General features: G+C 38.5%; 3 protein-coding genes and 1 long non-coding RNA gene across 4 annotated transcripts in view; 2 read left to right on the forward strand and 2 right to left on the reverse strand.

The window, feature by feature from the left end:
* The window catches only part of LOC105389727 (maestro heat-like repeat-containing protein family member 1), a 30,826-nt gene extending 26,490 nt beyond the window's left edge, over positions 1-4,336 (forward strand). The window contains exons 9-13 of the mRNA XM_048629026.1: positions 1,490-1,666; positions 2,553-2,728; positions 3,149-3,255; positions 3,558-3,783; positions 4,078-4,336. Coding sequence (XP_048484983.1) covers positions 1,490-1,666; positions 2,553-2,728; positions 3,149-3,255; positions 3,558-3,783; positions 4,078-4,262 — 871 coding nt within the window. The 3' untranslated portion in view covers positions 4,263-4,336. The remainder of the gene's footprint in view (positions 1-1,489; positions 1,667-2,552; positions 2,729-3,148; positions 3,256-3,557; positions 3,784-4,077) is intronic.
* A 973-nt stretch (positions 4,337-5,309) lies between these two features.
* Positions 5,310-8,318, forward strand: LOC105394643. The gene is made up of 5 exons (XM_048629724.1): positions 5,310-5,630; positions 6,085-6,240; positions 6,600-6,662; positions 7,074-7,210; positions 7,732-8,318. Exons 1-5 carry the CDS (start codon positions 5,370-5,372, stop codon positions 7,805-7,807), a joined length of 693 nt encoding a protein of 230 aa, XP_048485681.1. The 5' UTR covers positions 5,310-5,369; the 3' UTR covers positions 7,808-8,318.
* LOC105394642 (endonuclease/exonuclease/phosphatase family domain-containing protein 1) lies at positions 7,992-20,459 on the reverse strand. The gene is made up of 6 exons (XM_048628004.1): positions 19,914-20,459; positions 18,872-19,550; positions 18,406-18,555; positions 14,498-14,673; positions 11,601-11,756; positions 7,992-9,904 (listed from the first exon to the last, which is right to left on the reverse strand). The coding sequence occupies exons 1-6, from the start codon at positions 20,185-20,187 to the stop codon at positions 9,648-9,650; spliced, it is 1,692 nt and encodes a 563-aa protein (XP_048483961.1). The 5' UTR covers positions 20,188-20,459; the 3' UTR covers positions 7,992-9,647.
* A 3,642-nt stretch (positions 20,460-24,101) lies between these two features.
* Positions 24,102-24,927, reverse strand: LOC125489773. Its single transcript, XR_007267231.1, has 2 exons — positions 24,810-24,927; positions 24,102-24,409 (listed from the first exon to the last, which is right to left on the reverse strand). It is a non-coding gene; the product is annotated as an uncharacterized LOC125489773 (long non-coding RNA).
* Positions 24,928-25,009: the final 82 nt, after the last annotated feature.

The raw sequence follows: 25,009 nt of genomic DNA on the forward strand, positions 1-25,009 counted from the left end.
GTAGAAAAGTGTGCCCGGATTAATCTCGCGATAGCTTGTAACTATTTCTGACGTAAGTAAAATTTTATTCTATGAGTGTTCCCGTAAATGTCATATTTAGCTTAAAATTTATAGTTTGACAGCATTAAAATTTGGATGTTTACCTTCAGTATATCTACCAATTTGAATTTATTTATGTAAAAGTGTTTTATTTTATAAATCAATTTCCATGTCACTTTCATGTTCACTCTCTGTTTGAACTTGTTCATCGTCGTCGTCATCCTCATCTTCATCATCGTTTTCATTAACTTCAATTATAAATCTAAGACAAAAACCAAAAAACATTGTACCTACTTTGAAGTATAATGTACTAGAGTACGCCAGTCATATTAGTTCAGTGTACACCTATAATATTTTATGTTTAATTTACATTAAATTATAAATAAACAATAACATACCTGTCCAATACATCGTCAAATACTCTATCAGATTTATAATATTCGTCTTAATTTTTTATGACATGGTCGTCACAATTTCTCCACTTTTCAGGCGAATAATTAGAGTAAAAGCAACTCTAAGTCTTTTATCTCTTTATCTAAGTTAGAGTCAATCGACGTTCTTGCGAGCTCGCCTTTCACGTACCGCCACACAAGTTCAATAGGATTTAATTCCGGGTGGTATGGGGGTAGGCGAAGCACGATATGACCATTTTCTTTCAAAATTTCATCAATTTTGTAATTTTTCTCTGTGTTTTGCTCATTAATTACTTTCATTAAATCACATAAATTTTGGTTGCTTTCCTAGTTACAAGAACTGACAACTGACGCACTGTCATATGGACTCTTCGTCTTTGTTGTTTACTTTTTCGAATCTGACTGCGCAGTACCAACCTTTAGCCGCGTAGCATGACTGATCCGGTACGCTGTTCTACAAGAAGCCCCTATATTGAGACATTATACGATTTGTTGTTTTTAACGTTATTTTATTGACGAATTATAGATACCTAATAATTATATAATGATAATATTAAAAAGGCCTCAACACTCATCCTAAGACTAATGGTCTCAGGATCAATGATCTCATGTGGGTCGCACTCAAATTATGACAGACTATATAAGACATGTGGCCGCCTCGGCTGCGCGGCCGAGGCTGCCGTAACAATGACATGCAGTGCACGCGTTCCCCTCCACCGCTACCCCTCCCGCTACCCGCTGTCGTCTTGGGTACCTCGTCCCCTCCGCGTCTTTCACCCCGCAAGGAGGGTCGCCAAGCAACTTGCCAATCTATAGCTATGGAGGTCGATTACGGACTGTTGATTAAAGCTCATTGGCTGACCTTAAATAGTAAACCCTGTTGGTTGGAAGGAAAATGCTGATCAGAGTGTTTGTTGTGTTTGATATTACAGTAGTATTGTAGGCCGACGATTGTCGGCCTCCAAATCTTTCCTCCAATTTCTTTCTTGCTTTCTCAAACAAACACACCATAATAACGATTCACCAACTGTCCACAGATGCAACGACAACCCAGTGCTCGCCGAGACGGTGCTGTCCACGCTACTGTCCGCGTGTAAGGACAGCTCGGCCGAGGTCAGTGCGCTGGCGGCGCGCGGGCTGGCGCACTCGCCCGACCACTCGCTCGGTGTAGCGGTGGCCGCGTTGGCCGCGGCTTTGGATGCTGAGTCGGCTAGGTGGGTGGGCTTTGTTTGTTTTAATTGAATTAGTCACTATAGTCTGTTTTTTAATCTCAGATACCAAATTTACAGGTTCTGTTCATCAACAGTCGATTGCTCCGCCAATAGAACGATACGTTACTTAATCGCGGAACAATCGACAGTTGAACCATTCGAAATCTGTCAATTTAGTATGTGAGATTAAAAAACAGATGTATTTATTTCATTTCGGATGGGTACTGCTAACTCACAAAGAACATCGTCGTTTCGTTACGATATGAAAAGGATTTTCTGATTTGAATTCCTTTTCCTGTTTGATAATAAGATATATGATTTACTGTGGCCGTTCCATACAACAATACATACCGGTCAAAATCATAACTCTCCTTTTCGCTTCGCCGTAGTCGCGTAAAATAACATACGATACGCTGTGTACAGCGCCATCTAGTGTCACCCATTCAACATTTCTCGGCATAGATCATTATTTATACCCTCACCATAAATCCAACTCATTCTCACACCCCCAACAGCCAACCCCGCGACAACGTGCCCCTAGCGGCCATGTGCGCACTGTGCGCGCTAATCTCCAACAGTGCGCACATAGAGGCGGAGAGCGCACGGCTGCTGCTGGTGCTGACAGCGCCATCTAGTGTTACTTAGAAAACTTTTTCGGCATAGATAATCCTAACTTAATATTATAAATGCGAAAGTAACTGTGTCTATCTGTTACTCTTTCACGCCAAAACTACTGAACGGATTTGAATGAAAATTGGTATACATACGCTCTAGACCCTGGGAAAAAACATAGGCTACTTTTTATCCCGGAATTCCCACGGAAAAACTTTTTAAGGCGAAGCGAAGCGCGCGGGAACAGCTAGTTATTTATATACTATTCCCCCCGCAGCCAACCCCGCGACAACGTGCCCCTAGCGGCCATGTGCGCACTGTGCGCACTCATATCCAACAGTGCGCACATCGAGGCGGAGAGCGCACGGCTGCTGCTGGTGGTCGCGCAGAAGATACGCCCCTTTATGCGCACTGCCGCTGTGGCGATGAGGGAGAACTCGGTTAAGCTGTTTGGTAAGTCAAATAAAAACTGTTAGGTAAGTTAAACTGTTTGATAAGTCAAAGAATTTACTCAAAAACTTTATTCAGCGTATAAATATATAAAAAAAACATGAACGGAACGAGTTTCAATATAAATTGTTATTTTATAACTTTCATGTCTTCCTATCCCCTTGTCTCACGTTCCCTTCCCTCTCTCACGTAGGGGACTTTTACAGGGGACACTTTCTCTTCTGTTCCATGCCCAATACTCTCTTTACCTCCTCATCCCTCCCCAAACCCCTTCCTTTCTATCAATAGGTACCCTTCCTTGATTACTTCCCCATCCCTACCGTAAGCTATCGAACCCAAGCTAAGCAGAGACTGTAATAACGGTACCCACAAAACTCGCACTAGGCCTACTGGCCTCACATTAACCTACCACGTTTATTGCAGGTGTGATAGCAAGCAAGGTGTCGTCGGAGAGTCTGTGTGAACAGGCCCTCAATTCTGTGCCCGGCTTCCTCATACACCTGTGGGACGATAGCGCCGCGGTGGTTAGGGTGAGTCAGTTATAAGTGACCTTAACATCAGGATAAGAGACAAATTAAAACTTTAGTGCGAGACTTTTTATAGTTTATTGAATTTAAGCAATTGATTTAAATTTCTTAATCCCTCCTAACATGCTACTAAATTGAAAATGTTCATCAATTCAGATAATTCTAATGCTTTTCCTAGGATTCAAAATAAAAAGTTTTTACGTGTAACCTAAAAACGGACTGTTTATTTGAAAGAAAGGTGACTCGATCTATATCTTGTTCGAAAGCGAAGTCTATTATAACTAACGCAATTTCCCTCCCAACAGGCAACAAAGCAGACCCTCAAATCCATTTTCTCCATCCTAAAAACCCCTAAAACCCTGACCTTCGTGACCACCCACCTAACCCCATCCACTCGGGCGTCCAGTGCCTTGGTCTGTGACCTCCTCAGGACTCTATGCGGGGAGAGGCCAGACGCGCCGGTCGCTGGTTTGAACAATGCTGCCAATTATCTGAGGGGACCCAATGCCGGCCCGGCGGTTATTGTTGTTGGTTAGTGGTTTGTTTATTTGAATATTATGTACGATATCATGTTTATTGTTATGATTGATGTTAGCTTTGCCGTAATGTCGTAATAATACGGTATATTTATAGTGTCCTGAAAAACGGTTGATCGTGACAAATACAATAAACGGTACATTATTGCCAAGAAGACTATACTATTGACACACACTTTGTCTAGTGTCTAGTCCAATATAAAAATAAAGACTATAGAGTATTCCTCACACCTAAAACCAAACAATCTTGATACTTTACCAATATCCTAACCGCATAACCCCTCCACAGGTCAACTATTCCACGAGCTATACAACCTGCGCGACACTCACCCAGAACAGGCAACATTAGACGCAGAAGTCACAGACAACTGCCGCACCCGCCTCATACAACTCATCAAGGATCCAGACCCGTTGGTCCGACTACACTCGGCCCAAGCTCTGTCTTATTTGGCCCTGTTTGAGGCGGCCCGGTGACCGCCTTGGGTCCGCAAGATTGGGCCCGGACAGTGGCCAAATTGTTTGTTGTAGTTTTTTTTGTGTTAGGGAGAAATAGGCAAATGGCGTTGTTTTGGAGATTGTTATAATAATATGTCGACTGATAGACTAGGCTTGATGTCTGTAAGAGCTATCATAACACTGATGTTTTCATCGTTTTTTTTATAAGTATATATTTTAAGCAGATAAAGTCTAGCTGTTCAACCACAAAGCTGATAGTTATTCGTTGCTTCAGAATTTTTCCCATTGTTTTTCTATCACTATGTAGGGAAGGCTAAAAAAATATAGTAGTTAAAATAAAAGATTGATTCGTTGGCCTTAATATATGAGATCTCAAGTTAATTAAAAATTGTTAATGCTATGCTTATGCGTGCTATTGTTACTGTTTTAAAATAAACATGTACATTTTCTAATAATAACTACAATGTAAACGATTGATTGTAAAAATAAAATATTTATGCTGATATTTTTTTAAACTTTGTTATGGTGCTTCTCAAACTATATGTATATAAAATGAATATAATTATTTACTAATGTTATTTATGCTTCTGCAATGAGATATGAATATTATGAATTCAACGTAGGCACTTAGGTACTAACTCAGTAAGATTTTTCATGCACTTATTTAATGTTATTAAGCTAATATTTTTATTCATTCATTTATAATTAATACGTTTGCTGCATGTTTTGTAGTAACTAAAGGTCATATAAGCTTATATCAAAATAGTTATGATATTATGTTTTAACAAAACAATGAATAAAATTATGATGTTTATAAAAAATAATAATACCCTGTAATGGCTATGGTTTTTTTCAGGATTACCATTATTGTTAATGAATTTAAGTTTAAAAAATTAAACAAAATATCATTCCATAAACTTGGCTTGTTTATTACTTCCATAAGTAGGTATATACGAGACCCGTGCAGCGGGGACAGATGGCGTTCATAATCTAGTTAGCGTCAGTGTCAAATTGGTGTTTTTTCTCTGTGTTTTGCAAAACCAAACAAACTGAAACATCTGAAACCAAATATTTATTTTCTATCCTACAGTTTTTTCATTAAAATTACCTACGAAACCCTTAGCTATGTCGATCAACGAACAAGCGGCCATAGAAAATATGGTATTCAACTACGGTAGCACCTACCAAACTGACTACCGACACGGACAGATTGATACTTCTCAGAGAACTGTTTATAAACCTAAGCCGAAAACTGAAAAGATTGTGCCTTTCGAAAGGAAAGACTTCCATACCCTGGCCAGGTTTGCTATCGAGGTGCCCTTTTCCTTGTGCATCAAGCCTAAGGAAATAGTGAGGACCAACCCTTACGATGTGCCTAAACCCCTGGTAAGAATGAACACCATTATTACTTATGTTTTATACCTACATCATTAATATTAGATAGGTAAGATGGGTTAGTACCCAGTAAAATATGTGTTATAGGTATGGGTGATGGGTGGATTGGTATTTAGTAAGCACCCTAGAATCTACGGCCTAGATAAATACATGGGATACCAACCTCGAAAAAACTTTGAAGGTCAAGCGAACCTCGCGGGAAATTCTTGTAGACTATGAACTTTTACTTTACTTTAGGGTCTAGCTAGACAGACGGACCGCATTTCAACTGCAAATTGCAGTTCAGGTATCTGCACGCCGACTGCAATTGAACTGCAATCGGACTTCGCATTTGGTTTGCATTCTAACTGCATTCAAACTGCACCTGAACTGCAATTTGCAGTTGAAATGCGGTCCGTCTGTCTAGCTAGACCCTTAGATTATTTATTCCTATGCTTTACAACAGCCACAAGAGCCGGACCCTGGTCGTGAGCTGGCCATCCGCACCCGTCCGCGTCTGTACATCACGCCCGCCTTCAGTCTGGACGAGGTGCCGGCCCACGCCCGGGACGTCGTCATCCGGGATGTGTATACTAGCCAGTATACGTTTAGTAATGAGCAGGTCTGTGTCTAAACACTTGTGTGTGTCTAACTACTAGGTATTGATTTCATACTATAGTGTCCACCAAATAGTAGGTAATTATATCATTAAACGTCATCATCATCACGACCCATTACGTCTGCTCTGCTGGGGCACGGGTCTCCTTCCAATGAAGGAAGGGTTTTAGGCCTAGTCCACCACGCTGGCCTAGTGCGGGTTGGTGGACATGACTAAACGTAGTACCTACCTATTAGTATTGCTTTCTTTATGTTTCAATGGGAAGCCTAGGTCTAGCAGAGAAGACGTGATGTTAAACGAGTATGTAGGCAACTATGATTTGACGATTCTGCCGTGTATTTATAAATACTTGTTTATTGTAGGTGAAGCTGCCTACGCCCGGGGTCACAGCACCGCTGCCTGACTTAGCTGCACCAGCTAAGCCGGTTAGTGCTACTAGTATTGCATTATTGCATATACCTACCTAACCTACCCCCCGTATGATATATTGCCACTCTATTGCCTTTCCTACCACTACGCCATTAAGGTTTTTGGAGGCATCATAATTATCAAAAATAAGATCTTCCATCGTCTACGCAGTAACTAAAGCCTCTACGCCTAGCTAATCCACACTAAAACGATTCTAGAACGACATATAGGGGTGTAACCTAACCTAACATCCTAACTTCATCTTCCTCTGCCCGAGGTATATCTACCTACTAAGGCCTCTACACGTAGCAACACCCAATCTGTCGTCCTTCCTAATCTTCCACCCCTGTCCCAGGTACACATACGTAGGCCTCGACACCTAGCAACACCCACCAATCTGTCTCCCTAATCCTCCACCTCTATCCCAGGTCCACCTGCCCAGGCCTCAGCCGCCGGCGGTGCCGCGCGAGTGGCGCATGGAGTCAGTGCAGTGGGAGCGTTCGCAGGCTCGCTACCCGCTCGACAGGGACCGAGAGTTCTGGAGCAACTACGATGTTTATAAAGGGTAAGTATTGGAATGATAAGAAGACTAACCTGTAGAATGTTCGACTGGAGTGCTAGGCAAAGGCTTCTGTGTTTTTGTCCATCCAACGACGCCACGTTCAGCCTCCTCTTCCTAGGTCTCTTGGCGATGAATGTCATTGGGCAGTCTGTGCAAACACTCGGTGATAACTTTAGATACTTATATGACGTAAAGGGATCTCGTACCTCCACTTACATTTTATACTTTTAGTTATTAAGATTTATGTGGCGATTGTCCAGCGAAACGTAAGTTTGATTGGTAGCTTTTCGGTTAACTGTTTGCAAATCATAGCAATAAACTACCCACTTTAAAAAATAATAATAATTTGATGATAATCAAAAGCCACACCACACAGACGATCCAACGTCATCCATTGAGTACTAGGTAACATGGATCTCTTGTATGTTAACAATCCTCTGGTGTAGATCCTGATTATCAATATCAATGTGACCTGCTTACACGGATAATCAGGATCTACACCTACCTAATAGTATTTTTTTCAGCTGCAACGCATGCAAGGAGACTGCTCAGTATAGACAATACCAAAAACTACAAAATAAAAACAATCCACTGCGTTAGACAGGCGGTAAACAGTTGGCCTACTGGAAACGCAGGTCTTTGTAGGTACAAACTTACGAAAATTTTCTGTAATGTCATATTAATTTGTTTTTATAATTCCTTGTTGACTTATATAATCTAACTAATGCTGCCGTTGCGTTTGACTGTGAAAACGACTTATAGATTTTGTAATAAAAGAGAGATATTGCACTGTAGAAAATATTTATTACACATTAATGCAGTAAGTACAAATACAATATCATATAATAAGCATTAAGACACAACTAAATACCTATAAAGGTCCACAAAAATAAATAAGTTACTTAGTCATATTTATTTTATCACATAGGTACAATACATAAAGCATGGTTATTTATTTCATAGAGGTGCAATATCTACATTAGGTAAATAATATTTACATAGGCTTTCCTTAGGAACAAATAAACTAATTTAAATTATTCTACGGACAGAATGTGGTAACATTAAAAAGGTTTCTAATTAAAGAATAATTATTTATATTTGTTATTATATTTTTTAATCAAATCACTACAATTATTCAAGTCAAATTTAAGACACGATGTGGGATGCATTATAATAATTTTAGGTAGGAAAGAATTAATAATCTTACCGACTTTTCGATTACATTTTTTGATAGTGATTGATCAAAATATTATTTAAATACTTACTAGGCTCAATACCTATATTTACGGAGTAGAAATAAAATTCATTCGAATACTAGGATTTTCCTTATATTTCATTACATAATAGGTGTGTGTAACTAGCATGGTCTTTAATTCGTTCCTTCCTCCTTAATATCTATATCAAAACTTGTAAATGAATGCATTCGTCACAAAAAATTCAGAAGACAGATATTTATGTCATATTGGGAAAATCAAACCCTAAGCTTATACAATTTATTTCATATATTTTTTTACATTTACATTTTTAAAACCATATCAGGTACTTGCAAAGGTACTTACATAAATTAATCACTGAGGACTGCTTTCAAATTCGCATTTTTGAAAAAGTAAAACAATTTGTTATGCTGCATTCAATTCGCAGTATATTGGCACAGTAAGTATGGTATAATGATTTAAAAAAAAAACAGTCAAATGGTATGGGACAATTTACTTACCAGTAAATGTAACTGTCCAAACATTTTTGTTTTAAGGTATAGTCAAGTTAATTCTTAAATCTTACAGATTGTATGGTCCATTTTTGTCATTCACGTACTTAGCGATACTTAGACAATAGACATGTTTAGTTTCAATTAAGAAAAGACTTATTGCCCTGTATCGTTATAGTTTGGAGAATCATGTAAATAAATAAGTATAAATCACATTTATTACACTTAACTATATAGAACTGTCGATATTTTAAGATACTTATTTATTATACAAGTAACAAAGAAAATAAATTATCAACAAATACTATAATAACAAATAAGATAATACCACATCGCTGTAATTTCACAAACCTAATAAACCTAAAATTTTACTAATTAACATGTTCTAATACCTAAAATAATTATGAAACATCTACTTACTCATCACGAAAACCCAAAACCATCCTTTTCTGTTCATTCCAAATATGTACTTCGTACAAGTGAAATTGATGGTGAGCTTGCTAGTGGCGTAATATCGCACAAATTCATTTACATTCACCCATAGCACTGCTCACCCTAAACAATCACCACAGTCGTACAAACACACCAGTAACAACTACTTCCCCAAAACCCTTAGTCCGGTCAAACGATGCCCAAAAACCTCCCAAACTATCGCATTAAACAACCTCCTTAACCGCCTTGTACCGCGACCAAACTTGACGACGAATCACCGAGAACTATACCTGTCTCTTTCTGTCAGTCCGGCACCTTATACTCGGCCCAAACGGGACAGAAGGGCGAGGCAGGCCCGCCCCACGACCACCCTCGAGGTATAGCCAGGTGGCTCAACCCCGTCTTAATAACGCCAGATTTTCCATTGAAGTTGGATTTTTCCGCTTCCTTGACGCAGAGAATTGTAGCGTGCCCCGCGGTGTTAGGATCCAAGTTGGTTTGCACGTCGTCGGGTAGGACAGAGTGGAAGTCTTTTTGGAGGGCTGGAAGGAATGAAAATTATAAAATTTATGGGGGAATCGATGACCAGTGAGGTAGACGAGTTATCGAGTGGAGACCACGAATAGGCAAGCATATATGTATAGCGTGGGACGCCCTCGAGACGGCGGGGCCTTAGAGGGCTGGGAGAATGGGGAATGCCGAGGACAGAGTGTTGTGGCGCTTCTTGGGAGAGGTCTATGTCCAGCAGTGGATGATTACGATAGTAATGAACGATATACAAAAGTGGACAAATGCCAATGCCATATTTGCTTTCAGCCAATCATCATCATCATTACCAGGCCGTAATCATCCACTGCTGGACATAGGTAGTATTATTACATTGTTAGGTATTATTATACATTGTAGCTGTACTTTGTACAATGCCAGTGGCAGTAGTAATCCCTCGGATTTGCCTGATTAGGCGATCAGCTACAATGTTGTAATCGTTATGACGATTAGAGAATTAACTCAGAAATCAATGACTGCTAGAGTTTTATAAATTGAACAAGATTTGATGTTTAATAATCTATCTTATCTTCCAACAGAAGTGATAAATAGCGATAATGGAAGATATAATAATGAGAATGACGCATAGCAACTGTGCATGTAGGTAGGTATAGAACTCAATAATCTTATAACTTAAATCATATACAATGGTACGATTTAAATAGGTACCTTATATTTAAATAAAATATTATAACTATTCCGTTAAATTTATTGCAAACGTACTGTATTAATCCAGTATTTTAAGCAATAAGCCCGCCGAGAATCGATCCAGGCACAACACAACAGTCGTAACTAATCTCTACGCTACCCGGTTCCCGGCTCAATAATAGCTGCTTACATAATAATATTGATTTTACCAAATCTGATAACCGTTATAATATGTACATCCACATAAACCTATAAAAGATATATCATACATTGCTGCTCTGTAAAATATGTAACAAACAATCAACCTTTCTACATACGTATCAATTTCAGGCGGTAATGCATTCAATAATTAATTGATCGTTTAAAATACCTACGGCACACTTCCCAACTATTATGAACCATAATGTAATGACCATAGAGTGCTTTATAAACTGTATAATAAAGGTAGTATATGTAGAGGTGACTTGGGACATCGTTATTTGGGTCAGGTCAGGTCAACTCCGCTATTTAATTTTGCAGAGTGTTTCCAAGGTATTTTTGTCACTTATAGGACGTGGCATCGAATCGAAACTAATGTGTTCACACTTTTGTTTACTAGAGAATGAAAATGTAAACAAGATAATTGCCACTTTGAGTTAAAATAATGCGTATTTATTTATTACTTTTAAGAAGGTATATACGTATTCGAGGGAAATTAAATAGGTTTATTTGTTTCTATTAGGCAGGTTTTGTAAAAGTGAATTTATTTTTTTATTGATGTACCGTTATACAGGTAGGGGACGTGAGTCCTCTACGTGAAAAGCCTTTAACCCTTTATAAGGCTCTGGGCAATCATATTTTGAACTTTATGACGTCGGTCCAAAGCCAAACATATATTAAAACTTACTCTGCCTCATTGTTAAAGGCGAAGCGAAGCTATAGCTAGTCTATTTTTTTATGTAGCTTGCTGAGTGCCCCACTGCTGGGCAAAGGCCTCCTTATAAACTGACCTCTATTCCCGATCATGTACTTCCTTCGGCCAAACCTGCCACAAAATTAATAAAACTAAACTAAAACACTCACCACTTGCATTCTCCGCGGACCCCACATCGCCCATGACGGCCACCGGCGTCCCCGCAGCCAGGGTGCTGACGCTGCGCAGCCGCTCCGTGACGTCACTAGCCAGGGTCGAGCAGTGCACGTTGATGATGAGGAGCGGCGCGTGGTTGATGGTGAACGCTGGGGGATGGGACGGTTGGTTAGTTATATGCGAGGTTTGTTACTAGGCCAGCGTGGTGGACTAGGCCTAAAACCCTTCCTTCATTGGAGAGCCGTCCCCCAGCAGTGGGGACGTGATGGGTCGTGATGATGATGATGGAGGTTTGTCTGAGGCTAGATAGCAGCTGGACGCATCAAGTCTGCTTTGAATACGTCCAGCGGTCTTTTGGCAGTCAGGACTGGCTGATCTTTATACCACGGTGACAAAAACTAGTATTTGTACAAAAAAAAAAACAAAACGAAAATCGGTTCAGCCGTTTGGGAGCTACGCCACCACAGACAGATACACAGACACGGTAAACTTATAACAGCCCCTTTTTTTCGTCGGAGTTAAAAACATTATTAACCTAAGTTATAGAAGTAGGAAATAAATTAGTACTTATTCAAAAGCAAGCCTTAAAAATGACACTGAATAGGTATTGGATGAATTACATAACAATGCGAGCGCCAATAAAAATATCCAACAAATGGGATTGGCATATTTATTGGACTAGCTAGATTCAGTGGACAATGAATCGAATCATTTTCATATTTTATATTCATTTTAAGAACACTATTATACATTCAAAATTAGTGTATCAGCTAAAATATTGTTTCCATACTTATAAGAAAAGAAATGCTTATTCATTTACTAATTAGGTAAGTACTCATTACCTATAAATATACATAGTGAACCCATAATTAAACAATCAGCTAAAAATCATCATTGTCTAGCCTACGTCATAGTATTACTGAACAATGAAATGTTAAGATAGTCCATAAATAACGGCACTTATACCTACAGCAACTATGCTATTTTTAGCATTATTCCTATTTGAAAGTTTTATGAGTTATTTAATAAACTTGTTTTACATTCTATTATAGTCTTAAATAGTACAATTACTTTGATTAGATAACAACACAAATCCTTTCCAATTTCACGTCATCTCTCTTTAACAAACTTTCCTCTAGAAACCAACTTACGAATATTTATCAATGGAAACTACACATAAATGTACACGTGAATAGTATTAGGATTCTTTAAAATTGCTCATCATTAATTAAGTGAAGTGGTACAATAGGTAGATACTAAATTATTCTAGTACCTAATGTAGAAAGCGTCAGAAATGTTTCTACCAGGTGGTGATATCCCATAATTTGGCGGTATCCCAAAATTCCGCGGATTTATAAAGTCATGATTCATGATATCATACAAAAATTCATCAGTTAAATGAACTACATATTCTATTCTTAGAGAGATCATTGCTCCAGAACATAGTCAACGTAAATGGAAACACATTTTTTGTTTGTTTTCGCTATTACTGAAATTGATAACTGATAAATAACGTTGATAGCAAAATCTGCAAGGCAGCTCAAATCTACCCTATACCGGATTCTTGGGATTCTATCTGGAGCCTTGGGGTCACTAACGGGAGAATTTGATCAGGAAGGTCTGCACAATCCTCAAAGGTCTTCATCAGCCAATACCAATCCACTGCTGGACATAGGCTTCTCTCAATAAGAGCCATTACCCTTCTTCATCCAACTAAAGAAATACAGAAACAGTAATAACTGACTAACTAGTTGAATATAATATTATGTAATGTGTATTATTTATGTAAGTATATTATAGGTATATATATATATATATATAATATATAGTTATTAGATATTTATTTGTTGTTTTATTTATTTATTTAGTGTATGTACTGTTTAAGTAGTATATATTTTATGTATATATATACTTGCACCACAACTACCTCCACAATCATATAGACTTACTCTCTTCCATCCAAAGGTTGTCTGGTAGAGATTGCTATAAGCAATAAGGCCGCCTTTTTGTACTGTTTTATTTTTAAGTTTTGTTTTTTGTAATTTTTATTCTTGGTGCAAATAAAGTGTTTTGTATTGTATTGTATTGTATTGTAATAAAAGTGCAAATCTAGAAACAATACCCAGTTACATCGGTATCTGCCCCGTTCCCTCGACATCGTTGCATTTTGCCGGAAAAATAAAACAAGCACGAACAAAGTGTTATTAATTTCGTGCAAGCTATTACGGTCTTTATCGCTATGCAGTTAGTTACGAGTTTGTTATCATAACACGAGGATGATATCATAGGCGCGGTGGCAATGCGTAAGCATGAGAGTTTTATATCCATTGTTCTGATTGTCTGCAGTTCATCGATTAATTGTAGCGTCTAGGTTATTGATTGGTATTTTTCATGTTTCAATAGCATCCGATGTCTATTCTAATACTTACCTACACAATTCAATCAAAACTTAAGTACCTAGGTAGATTTCTACATTCAAAGGACTTTTGATGGTCAAATTAATACTAAAACAGTGTCGTGGGTAGTATTGGCTCAAGTTTTAGATAAAAGAGCGAATGATCTCATTTCAATTCAAGCGATACTATAAAGATAAATTATATCTAAGAGCACCTGGATCCAGCAGTCACCTTTTGAACATAACGAATTTACATTATTTCAATACGTGAGATAGTATTTTTTGGAGCTACATGTTTATGCCACATTATTCAAGTCGACAAGTCAAACGCACCCTGGACATTCAGCGACTGACATCTAATCAAACTATCTGATCCTTTCACCATGTACAAACAGTAAATAGAGACCGAGTATACACTAGTTCGGCTGTGATGTTTGTCACCATCGACACGCTAAGAAGAAGCAATTTCCACATTGTAAATCATAGTAATCATACCTTGAACAGCGACTCCTTCGCACTCGCGCACCCCGGCCAGCGCCTCCACCAGCCCCGCGCCCCCCTCGCCCCCCGCGTCCTCACCCCCGCCGTGGTCCGCCAACACCCCCAGCGTCTGGTCTTGTATTGAGATACCGGCCTTGTTGGAAGACTCGAAGAGGAAGCCGAGTGTGCTGCTGGAAGAGGGAGGAAAGTTAGTGGGTGATATCACTGACGTTACCAAGTGACTTAACGACTATGGTTGTATGCATAGGTCAGACGCACCCTGGTCGACATATGACGCTATTACAATACAATACACTTTATTTGCACCATGAACAAAAATTACAAAAAAAAAAACCCGACGAATTGAGAACCTCCTCCTTTTTTTGAAGTCGGTTAAAAACTTATAAATAAAACAGTACAAAGAGGCGGCCTTATTGCTTACAGCAATCTCTACAAAGACAACCTTTGGCTATTCTGACTGGCTAATCCTCTCACCACGGTAATATAGCCTAAACCAGATCTAGAGTTTGTCAACGACACGCTCAGAAGACTGATGTCACACTGATGGGATCAACCAACTATTCGAGAAATGCAGATGCATGGAGTGTGATAGTCTTATCGTAATAATCACACTCATGTTAGGTATAACGGCGAAAGTTAGTGTCATGTATGTTGGTTATCTACTTTTTTCTAGTAAAACTACTGAACGGAATGGTGATACTGTAGTACAGATTATACATTGAAATAACACATAGCCTGTTTTTCATCCCGGAATTCACACGGGAATACTTTAAAGGCGTAGAGAATCTCGCGGGAATAGTTACTACAAAAATAGTTGCAATTGCAACCCAACATTGCAGTTTTATAAAAGTCGTACAATTCAAGACTTCATAGTTAACGTCGGTTACACAAATCACTAACATTTAAGATTGCGGCCTTGGCGTGAAATCAGACCGAAGTGTTTAAGAATATTTAGCATAACAACCCGCTAATTGCCAAGAATACGATGCGCGGTGAGAAACAACAGGAAAATGGCCGCAGTCATGGAAGCTGAAGGTAATCGCATCACAATTATGGGGTGAAGTGGTAAGTGTAAGGCAAGCAACACGTATGGAGGTACAGACAACATAACCGAAACTGCAAAATTACAAATACACTCACGCCGAGCAAAGAAACAGTTCCACTTACAAAATTCCGACACTAAATGACCTTAACATTAACATTTTTTAAACATTTTATAGGAAACTTGAACAAATTGTTTACGTTTTTAGTTGGTAATATGCTGGTAATCTTTTTAATTGAGCTAGCCTTTTCCGTTTAGGAGTAATTTGGTGCGTTTCTCACTGGAACTTTTACATTGCCCTGGAGAATTATATTATTTAGGGTCATTACTTTTGATGACGCTGACGCTTAGAGTATTTTTTTTGTCGTTTGACTTATCAAAAGCCTTTCCCCTTCCCTTGAACCTCTGTTTTGCGGACAGTACTACCTAAGTTATACAGCTGCAGTTAAACACGTGTTCGAGGATGACTAAACTACAGTCATATGATGCAAATTATCTTACAAACTTTATACGTTAGGGTGCTTACATAGAGAGACTGGGTTCCCTGTATCTACACGTACCGGTAACCTGCTGTTTATCTTTCTGCGAGTGCGCTAGACCATTTCCCGGTTTTAAATCGCTCAGTGAGCGCTACCTAATCAAGTTACGGGTAGATACAGGGAACTCGTTTTTTTATGTACTAAGGTGCACCCTTAGGCTGTAGGCAAAAGTAGATAATAAAAGGCAAACAATAAAGTTTGCGATCTCAACTTAAAGCGACTGTATGTAATATAGTATATAATCGAAGGAATATAGTAACTACAGTTAGCTAACTAACTAAATATGGACATCTCGCATGCATATTGATTAATTACGGACTCGCATGCCGCTGAATACATAACTATTGAATGAGTTTCTATCTATGGACCTAGTTGAAAAGGATGTGATAGATTTTCTATGTGTCCAATGTCCATTTAGATTGTTTGTGTTGTTGTTGTGAGTACCTAGTACGTACTAGTGGTGATTTTGCTAGATGGAGCCTTAGTTCGTTCTTCTTAAGAGTTATTTTGAACTGGTAGCTATTTTACATGACTTCGCATAAACGCAAGGCCTAGGGTATCTGTGTTAGGTAGGTACTTACTAAAATATCTATCTACAACATGTACAGATGCAACGTATAGGCCATTTGTGGTCTTATTTTACTCTCAAATGTAAGCTATAAATCAATAAAGAACTGATTTTCGCGCCTGAATGCTGAATGCTGATATTACCTAACAGGCTGCAAGTTCTGTAACTCTACATACCTAGGTATGAAGTGATTTGCCTCTCTCCTAAAGCTCGGTGAATAGGTAGGTACTATCGGAGCTTTTTAAATATGTAACTTCCTGCGTCATACCAATCAATAAAGTAAATATAGAGATTACTATTTACTGGTATTTATAATCCCATTTTCGTGTTGTAGTAAATAAGTTAACAAGGAATGTAATTAAGGAAATTAAATTGAGGGGTATTTAAAATTCTTGTCGTGTTCATCAGGGTCGCACCGAACGGCCAAGTGTGAATATAATATCGAGAAAGTGTTACATACGTTTAATTAAACATTGAGGGAAGTTATGAGATTGTGTGTGCTTAACTGTAAGTATGTTAAGTTTCAGTAGCTCCGAAAGCTTCTGAATGCCTTGCAATCATTGCTTCACCTACCTGATTATGTGTGTGCCGAATATATTGCTTTCTATAACATATGGCGCGCCTTGGGCCAACATGATACTAGTACATGGTAAGCAGCAACATCGATGAAAACTTAATGTATGAATGCACCTGGTAATAAAAAATATAGCAAAACACGAGTGTTCTATGTGTGGTCAGTATTTAGGTCTTAGGTATTATGTATCTAAAAATAGAGCCTATAAGTGTCCTACGGAACCCTACTTCCGCAGTAGCAAGCCGCCGCTGACGTGAATAAATGATGCAGTCGAATTGTCTTCGACATTTCGACCTTGCCGCGGCAGGACAAACCTATTACATCGCGACCACTGCAATTATTGTTTACAGAATGAAAACAATCACGAATTGCACTGGTTTGAATAGAAGGGAGCCTTGATTGGAGGGCTAAAACCGTATTTTTAATATTTAATAGTAGATGCGAACGCTCGTGTGTCTGTTATCTTTCTCACGAAATACTAAAAGCAATTATGAACTTTACAGTGAGATAAATCAGAATTGGTTAACACAGCTTGCTTTTTTTACTCAGAATGCCGAAATCCGTAAAAAAAATTTAAATATTCATGTCTACCTTGCAAGAGATCAAAGAGTTGTTTACTTTTTTTATAAAATTGTATTGTAGTTATATTTATATCTATCGAGGAAAACTGTGTGAAACTTTCAGCAAGAGAGTATTTAGCGTACATTAATATTACAGGAATTACGAATGGCGTAAATTTATAGTATACCAACCTACTTATTGCCTGAATTACCCGACGTCTTTACGAGTTGCTGACCGAGATTCTACAGGTAAACTGATACAGAAATACATTTGTTTGGGCGAAGAACAATGAAATGAGTGTACTCTTCGATCATATAGTGTACTTTATAGACAAGTACATCTTATGGGGTTTTGGTGTGCAGAGGAACCTCCCGTATCAACCGTATTTTATTAACACTGTTCTGACTGGCTATTTCATTCACTACGATGACAATCCCTAGACTAGTGTCTGTAACCGCCACACTAAGAAGATGCGTTTATTATAATTATGTAGTTAATTTGCGTACCTAAATGAGGAACATCGTAACATTATGTACCTATCTAATAGATACCCAACGGTTTGATAATGTTTTTTTGTTTGAACCAAGTCGCAAGTGCCTAAAAGTGGCGAAAACTTACCTGTTATCTTCACTCGACATGCAGTATTCCCAGCTCTGGCTGTTGCACCTCCACTCCCTGACCCTCCTCAAATATGGCGAGTTTAGCTCCTCACAGAGCACCCTCAGTGCCATCTCCTCCACAACATCCTGTAGCACTACTATTGATAATCTGAAAGATAATATTTACATGTTTTTATAAGATACTTGCACTAAGTGTGGGTAAATGTTTGATCAGTGTGTCACTGCTTTCACACTGGTAAAATGGATTTGCTAATATTTGCATTGGGAAAATATAAATGTCTGAACGCTTTGTTATCTCTGTCTGTGTCTGTAGATAATACTAATTATTCCAGCTATGGAATAATATTATAGCAAAAGAAAGAATAATGAAAGTTTTTCTGAGTTGGCATTGCACCAAAATTAACAAATCCTCTTTATCTTATCAAAATTAGTTAAATGCTAATTAGCAGGATAAAACAACTCACTTATTCTCCAAAATTGTCCTGCAGATAACTTCTCTAACACCTGGGTTGTTTATCTTATCTACCGTCAGCTGGCTAAGATTCCATGACGCGAGGCGGCAACATCTCACGCCATCCCTCTCATAGTGGAAGTCATCCTTTACTATTGGTCTATGTGAGTATGCAGATAACAAGTCTAGTATGTCATTGACAGGTGCGGTGGCAAAACCATTGGGTAAGGTCACAGGAAGCCGTGAAGGCATCGATAAGCTCTTCTTGTGAACACTCTTTGGTGTGCTGATGTGGTTGTTGTTTAGAGATCCGTTGAAGGAGGTCCAGCCATTCACATGGCCATTGGACAGTTGCTGGACACTCTCACATTTCCTTGATTCTAAGCTCAAATGCTGCTTTACAGTACTAAGTCTCACTATGTCAATTCCTCTAACTTTTATTAAGTCATCTAATGATTTGAACGGGCCCTTCTTGACTCGGTAGTCAACAATGTTGGCGGCCAGCTCCTGGTTGAGTCCAGGGACGCACTGCAGCTGGAACACGCTGGCCGAGTTCACGGAGCACAGCCGGCTGTCGGCGGGGAGACGGACACTGTCCAGGGACTGCGTACAGGATGATGCCCTTGATAAAGGCTTCTTCACATTCGTGCAAATTTCTGGCCTCAACAGTTCTAGTTTTTCGGCCCCAATACCTAAAATAGTAACCTTAAATTAGCAAGTCATTGTTAATAGCTGGTAAACTTCACACAATGCAGTTAACAGCTGATTATGCAGTAATTATTACATCTACTGTAATAATTGTTGTTTGGTGGGAGCATTTTTTGCTGCACCAATATTATTATCCTTGACATGAGTTATTGAAACGTAACACTAGTTTAATCAAATGTAAACTCAAACTGAACTTAAAAAAGAAACAAAAATTAACTTCACAAACAAGTAAGAACTTAAATGGCAGACTAGAAAAACAGGATTAAAATAACGCAATGAAGCGGAACAGTCTTTAGCGACATTCTACAGGTTTCGTCTGCGTGCAAACAAACAAACGAGCGTCGTACCGGAGACCAGGGCAAGGTCATCAACGCGCTTGAAGCGGCCGATGAGCTGGCGGTGCTGCACGATGGCGCGCGCCAGCGGCCGCCCCACGCCCGGCAGCGTCATCAGCTGCTCCTCCGTGGCCGAGTTGATGTTCATCAGCTCGGGGTACTCCTCAGACGGCGGGAGACTGAACGTGTGGCTCAGATTGCTCTTGTTCAGCTTACTCCTCCGCGCGAACCCCCGGAACGAGCGCCGGCTGCTCCTACTCCTCACCGAGCTCGGACTTTGCCCCATATTCACCACCACTTCAACAATAATTAACAAACATTACACTAATTTCACTCGGCGACAAACGGCGCGGATTTATTTTCCCCGACACCGACACTGCAATCACTTCGCGAAATTAACCGGCACTACGTGCGAGCTCAACGAGATCTAATCAGCCACTTGACGATGACGTTACAGCGATAATGATTTTACAAAAATAGATTTATTTTCAATTTGTAAAATTACAAACACGTCCAACGCTACCAAACACCGATTTGCGATAGTGAAATGACATCTGTTAGTCTGTCACTGTCACATTTGTACAAGTGTCAAATTTATATGACAGTGACAGATAGTACAGAGTACAACGCAGCACAGATTGTTCACAGATTTTGTTCTTTGCACCAAAGATCTTCTCGTTAAGCCCCGTACAGACCGGCCCAACGAACGCCAACGAACGGGTTTCGTTGACCTTCGTTGCTGCAATCTGCCCTGTATTATGTATGATAAATATCCATCGTTGGGATAACCGTTGGCGTTCGTTGGGCGTTCGTTGGCCCGGTCTGTACGCAGCTTTAGAGAACATTCCTTGATGATGATTGATAACGATGTGCGATTTCGGTTACGGTGACGAAGGAACATGAGAAGATGAGTATAAGCGAGCGCACAGGAACACGCTTTTGCTACACATTCACGCCTTTTACTTTACCTACCTACCGTACCTACCTACAACATGATGCATTGCATGGTATATGTATAAGGTATAAGCAAAGGTGCATTTTGGACGGTACTTGTACATCGCACAGTGACGGAACACAAACGATGTTTTGCCCTGAGCTAGCTAGTAGTAGTAGTACCGATAATACGGACTCGAATGTGCCTACCACACGAGTCTTCCATTGTCACTCAAGAATGATATCTCTTTTACAAGCACAGCCTTAGCTATTGCACTTTATATAGGTACTTGGGTAGTAATCTACAAAAAAAACTGAAAATAATCTCAGCAGTAATGCTATAAGTAGGTAGAAAGTATTATATTTATTCTGATTGTACCTAAAATGAGTAGGTATGTACAAGGCCAACTTTAAAGTCCTGACAATAAAGAGTGCGATTTTGCTAAGACTTTTATCGTTGTCAGTTATTAACATACATTTACATTCAGTTTTAAAATAAAATTCCGATTGATAATGACTTTTTAACGGATTTGTCCTTAGATAAATATGATAAACCGATTAAATACGGTTTATAACAATTAGTTAGGATCCACTTCCGTTTTCAGGACTTTATAGTTTTACATAGATCTACAGAATACATAGAAGTAGTTACCCATCACAAACAAAATTGTATAAAAAATTGAATTATTTAATTTCATGGACTATTACCGTAGAGAAATTCTGTATTACATAATTTACATTGATTCGAATAGGTATATTGGCATATTTAATTTATGAATGTTTTGCTGCACACATGGGCAAGCGATAAAAAAAGGTCCTCGAGAGCTTTAACAATAGAAATCCTCCTCCATGTTACCTACAAAGAATAATCCTAAAACCGCGCTTCAGAAGCAATAATTTTCAAAATAATTAGTTAATGAACTAATTATTATCATTAACTATCTATCTATACTATTAAGATATGAGATGATTTGTTCTCTCTATAAAAAATATATTCTCCTGGGGTTATGTAGTCTCGTCTTCCACTTTTGTACCTACGTTCACTAGGTAGGTACCTACCCAACCGTGACTGCGTTCCATATCAAATATAATTTTACTTTCCACGGGGAAAGACATCTGATACAAACGAAAACTATCCCTACTCGAATGTAATAAGGGTTCTGTCAGATGTCTTTGCCCGTGAAATATAGAGAAATTATTTACTTGATACCCATTTCTAGATTTTTAGGCACATACTAAGATTAATCCTATTTGCCTACTAACTTTTAATTTACATAATCTTACAGTGATAACATCAATTTAATAATTTGAAATGAGAAATGCGTACGACACATTAAATACATACATTACAATCAATGTATAGGAGTACTACGTAACTATGGAAGTAGGTTTGATGAGTTTTTAATAATGTGGTATCATAATCAAAGTGTTAATACTTTTTATAAGTATGTATATGTGACCCATAAAAGAAGCGAATATCGTAGGGGGTTAAAAATGAAAGTCCATAATAAAATATTGTAAACTTTTACTACTCAAAAAGCACCAAACCAGGTTTGGAATGTTCAGTATTGCACCATAAACAAAAATCCATATAAAAAATTAATTTACATTCACGCCTAAAATCAAACAAGACACTCTTTCGGGGTGTAAAAAAAACATGGCAGATTAGGAATTATGCATAAGTATATTTCAAATAAATAAATTTAGCTTTCGATATTTGACTCCTTATAGGTCACCATTACAAATAATTGTTTTACAAACACATAGCCGTATAGATAAGTCACATATGAACGTATATGTGATATGTTAAATCAGTGGTAAGTATACAAAATATAGGTATCAAGTTGGTATGTTAACATTTCAAAATGATTGGACAGCATCTTTTTTTTTCTCTATAATGGAAGATAATCTTTTTAAACAAGGGATTCTTATCCACTATCAAGCCAACCCTAGTAGTGTCGTCGACACGATAAGAAGAAGAAGTAGTATTTTGCATAATTTTTAATTTCATAACAAAAAATACTGTCCAAACATATTCAGCCTATCTACTCAATTTGTTACTTTCTTTCTATATAAGTTTTAATTTAGGAGGTGATATTATACATACATTTTTAAAAGATTACAAATTCTCTTCTCAATATTGAGCAAAACAAGATGCTGAAGCGAACTCTCAAGCTGACATTGCATTTCTAAACTTAACTAATTACTAAAAAAGACAAAATGCAGATTAGAGCTTACACTAACCTACTGTCAAATGAGGGAGTATTTTAACAAAATTTACAAAACATTATTCATCGATAATTAAGTACAATCACCCCCTAAAATGTGCATATTACATTCAATTACATATTTAAATAACGGTTTGTACAAAATTAAATAGTGACTTCCTTGTGCTTCGTAATTCGTATTATGACTTTTGTATTACATTCACTTCACTTACATTTTACTTTGATGTGTATTGCCTTGCATTAGGATTCAGTTTAGATTATCATATCATTTAGAATATGCTCAAATGAGAAGTGATTGAGTAAACTTCAGCTCTTTCAGGGTAAAATGACTTTATCACAACCAGCTAGAGAGATCAAATTCAACTTTATTCAGTTGCAATAAAGTCAGATTTAAATTAGTCGTAGTGTCGTTGTTCAAAAGGGTAATTCATTGGGGCTGATACTGGAACAACTAATATTAAATTTGGTACAGTCAAAACCAAAATTATCTAATAAAATACCACCATTATTACTTAACTTAGGTACTAAATGAAATTTTCCAGTGTGTACTTTTTTAGTTTTGACAGTTTCAAATTCAAAATTTAGGGTGGGTTGCACCATTTAACTTTAACTATTACAAACGTCAAATCTCTTGAAGATTGATCTCTCTCGTTAAGGGATTTGACGTTTGTAATAGGAAAGTTAAATGGTGCAACCCACCCTAATTGTTTCAGGATCAGCCAACGAAATAAGTAACATGTACAGACATAAATGTAGGAAATGGTCCTTGATTATGAACTCGCTGCCATAGACATGTCGATACATCTTTCCGATTTCGTCAACAATTCATTTCCATTTATTATATCAGTTACTGCACTGCCGGTCTTCATAGAAGATCACATAACACACCAAACTCTTCATAATCTCAGTTAAATCATAATTCCCCTCATCTCTCTATAAAACCGAAAGAACATAAATACTTTAGAAATTCGCTTCGTAACGGGAAAAAGCCGAATTCAGTGGACAACCAAACAACAAAATATGTAAAAGATACAGAACGGAGAATATCACTTTCATTATATAAATCCTATTTAAATTTCAGAGTTTAAATATTACATACAAATCTATTAATAGTAATAATTATATAAATACATTCCTCGCGCGTCGACTGTAGGCGATATGACATAGCGGTCCTTTCGCAAGCTTGAAAGAAATGAATGTGTGGAAAGTCGGTACGATCGCGGGGCGCGCGGTCCATCAATGGGGGGCCGCAGTGGTCGAGTACAAGCCAGCAATGTATTGGTGCGTCGCTTCGGCCGAGGATGACTGCGTGAACTGAGGTACGAGGCTCGCCGCGCTATTCTGTACCTGGAACGGGTATAAATGTTATTGTTATCGTATTATCCATATACCTAAATATGGATTTGCTATAATTTTGTGTACAATACAAAATTACTGCTCTAATGTACCTTCTGCGCCATCTAGCGACGAGTAATATATCTAAAAATAGGTAAAATCCTAAGAGAGCATTTGTAGAAGAGTGTCAATGCCGCAACAGAAGAGGACTATCTAAACTAAAATACGTTACGGCCCGTCGATTCCTACTCCGAGATTGTCTATCTGTATTGATCGCCCGTCAACCAGCGCCACCTAGCGACAAGTAATCGCATTTCTACACCACTCATCTAGGCTAGCAGGCGTTGGAGCTGGAGTCGTTAACGACTAGCGCATTCTAGCGTCAACTACTCGCACTTCCACAAGCACTCACCCAGTGGCTAGCAGTCGGTGGAGCCGGGGTCGTGGAGCGCGGGCGAGGGCGGCGCGCGCTTGGCCCGCGTCAGGCGGTCCAGCTCGCCTGTCTCATCACACTACAAGCACTCACCCAATGGCTAGCCGTTAGTAGAGTTAGAGTCAGAGGCGCGACAATTGCGCCTCATCTTCACCTGTCTTATGGCGTCTAGCGCCACC

This window comes from Plutella xylostella, chromosome 4, assembly GCF_932276165.1.
Source record: "Plutella xylostella chromosome 4, ilPluXylo3.1, whole genome shotgun sequence".
NCBI classification, from domain to species: Eukaryota; Metazoa; Arthropoda; class Insecta; order Lepidoptera; family Plutellidae; genus Plutella; species Plutella xylostella.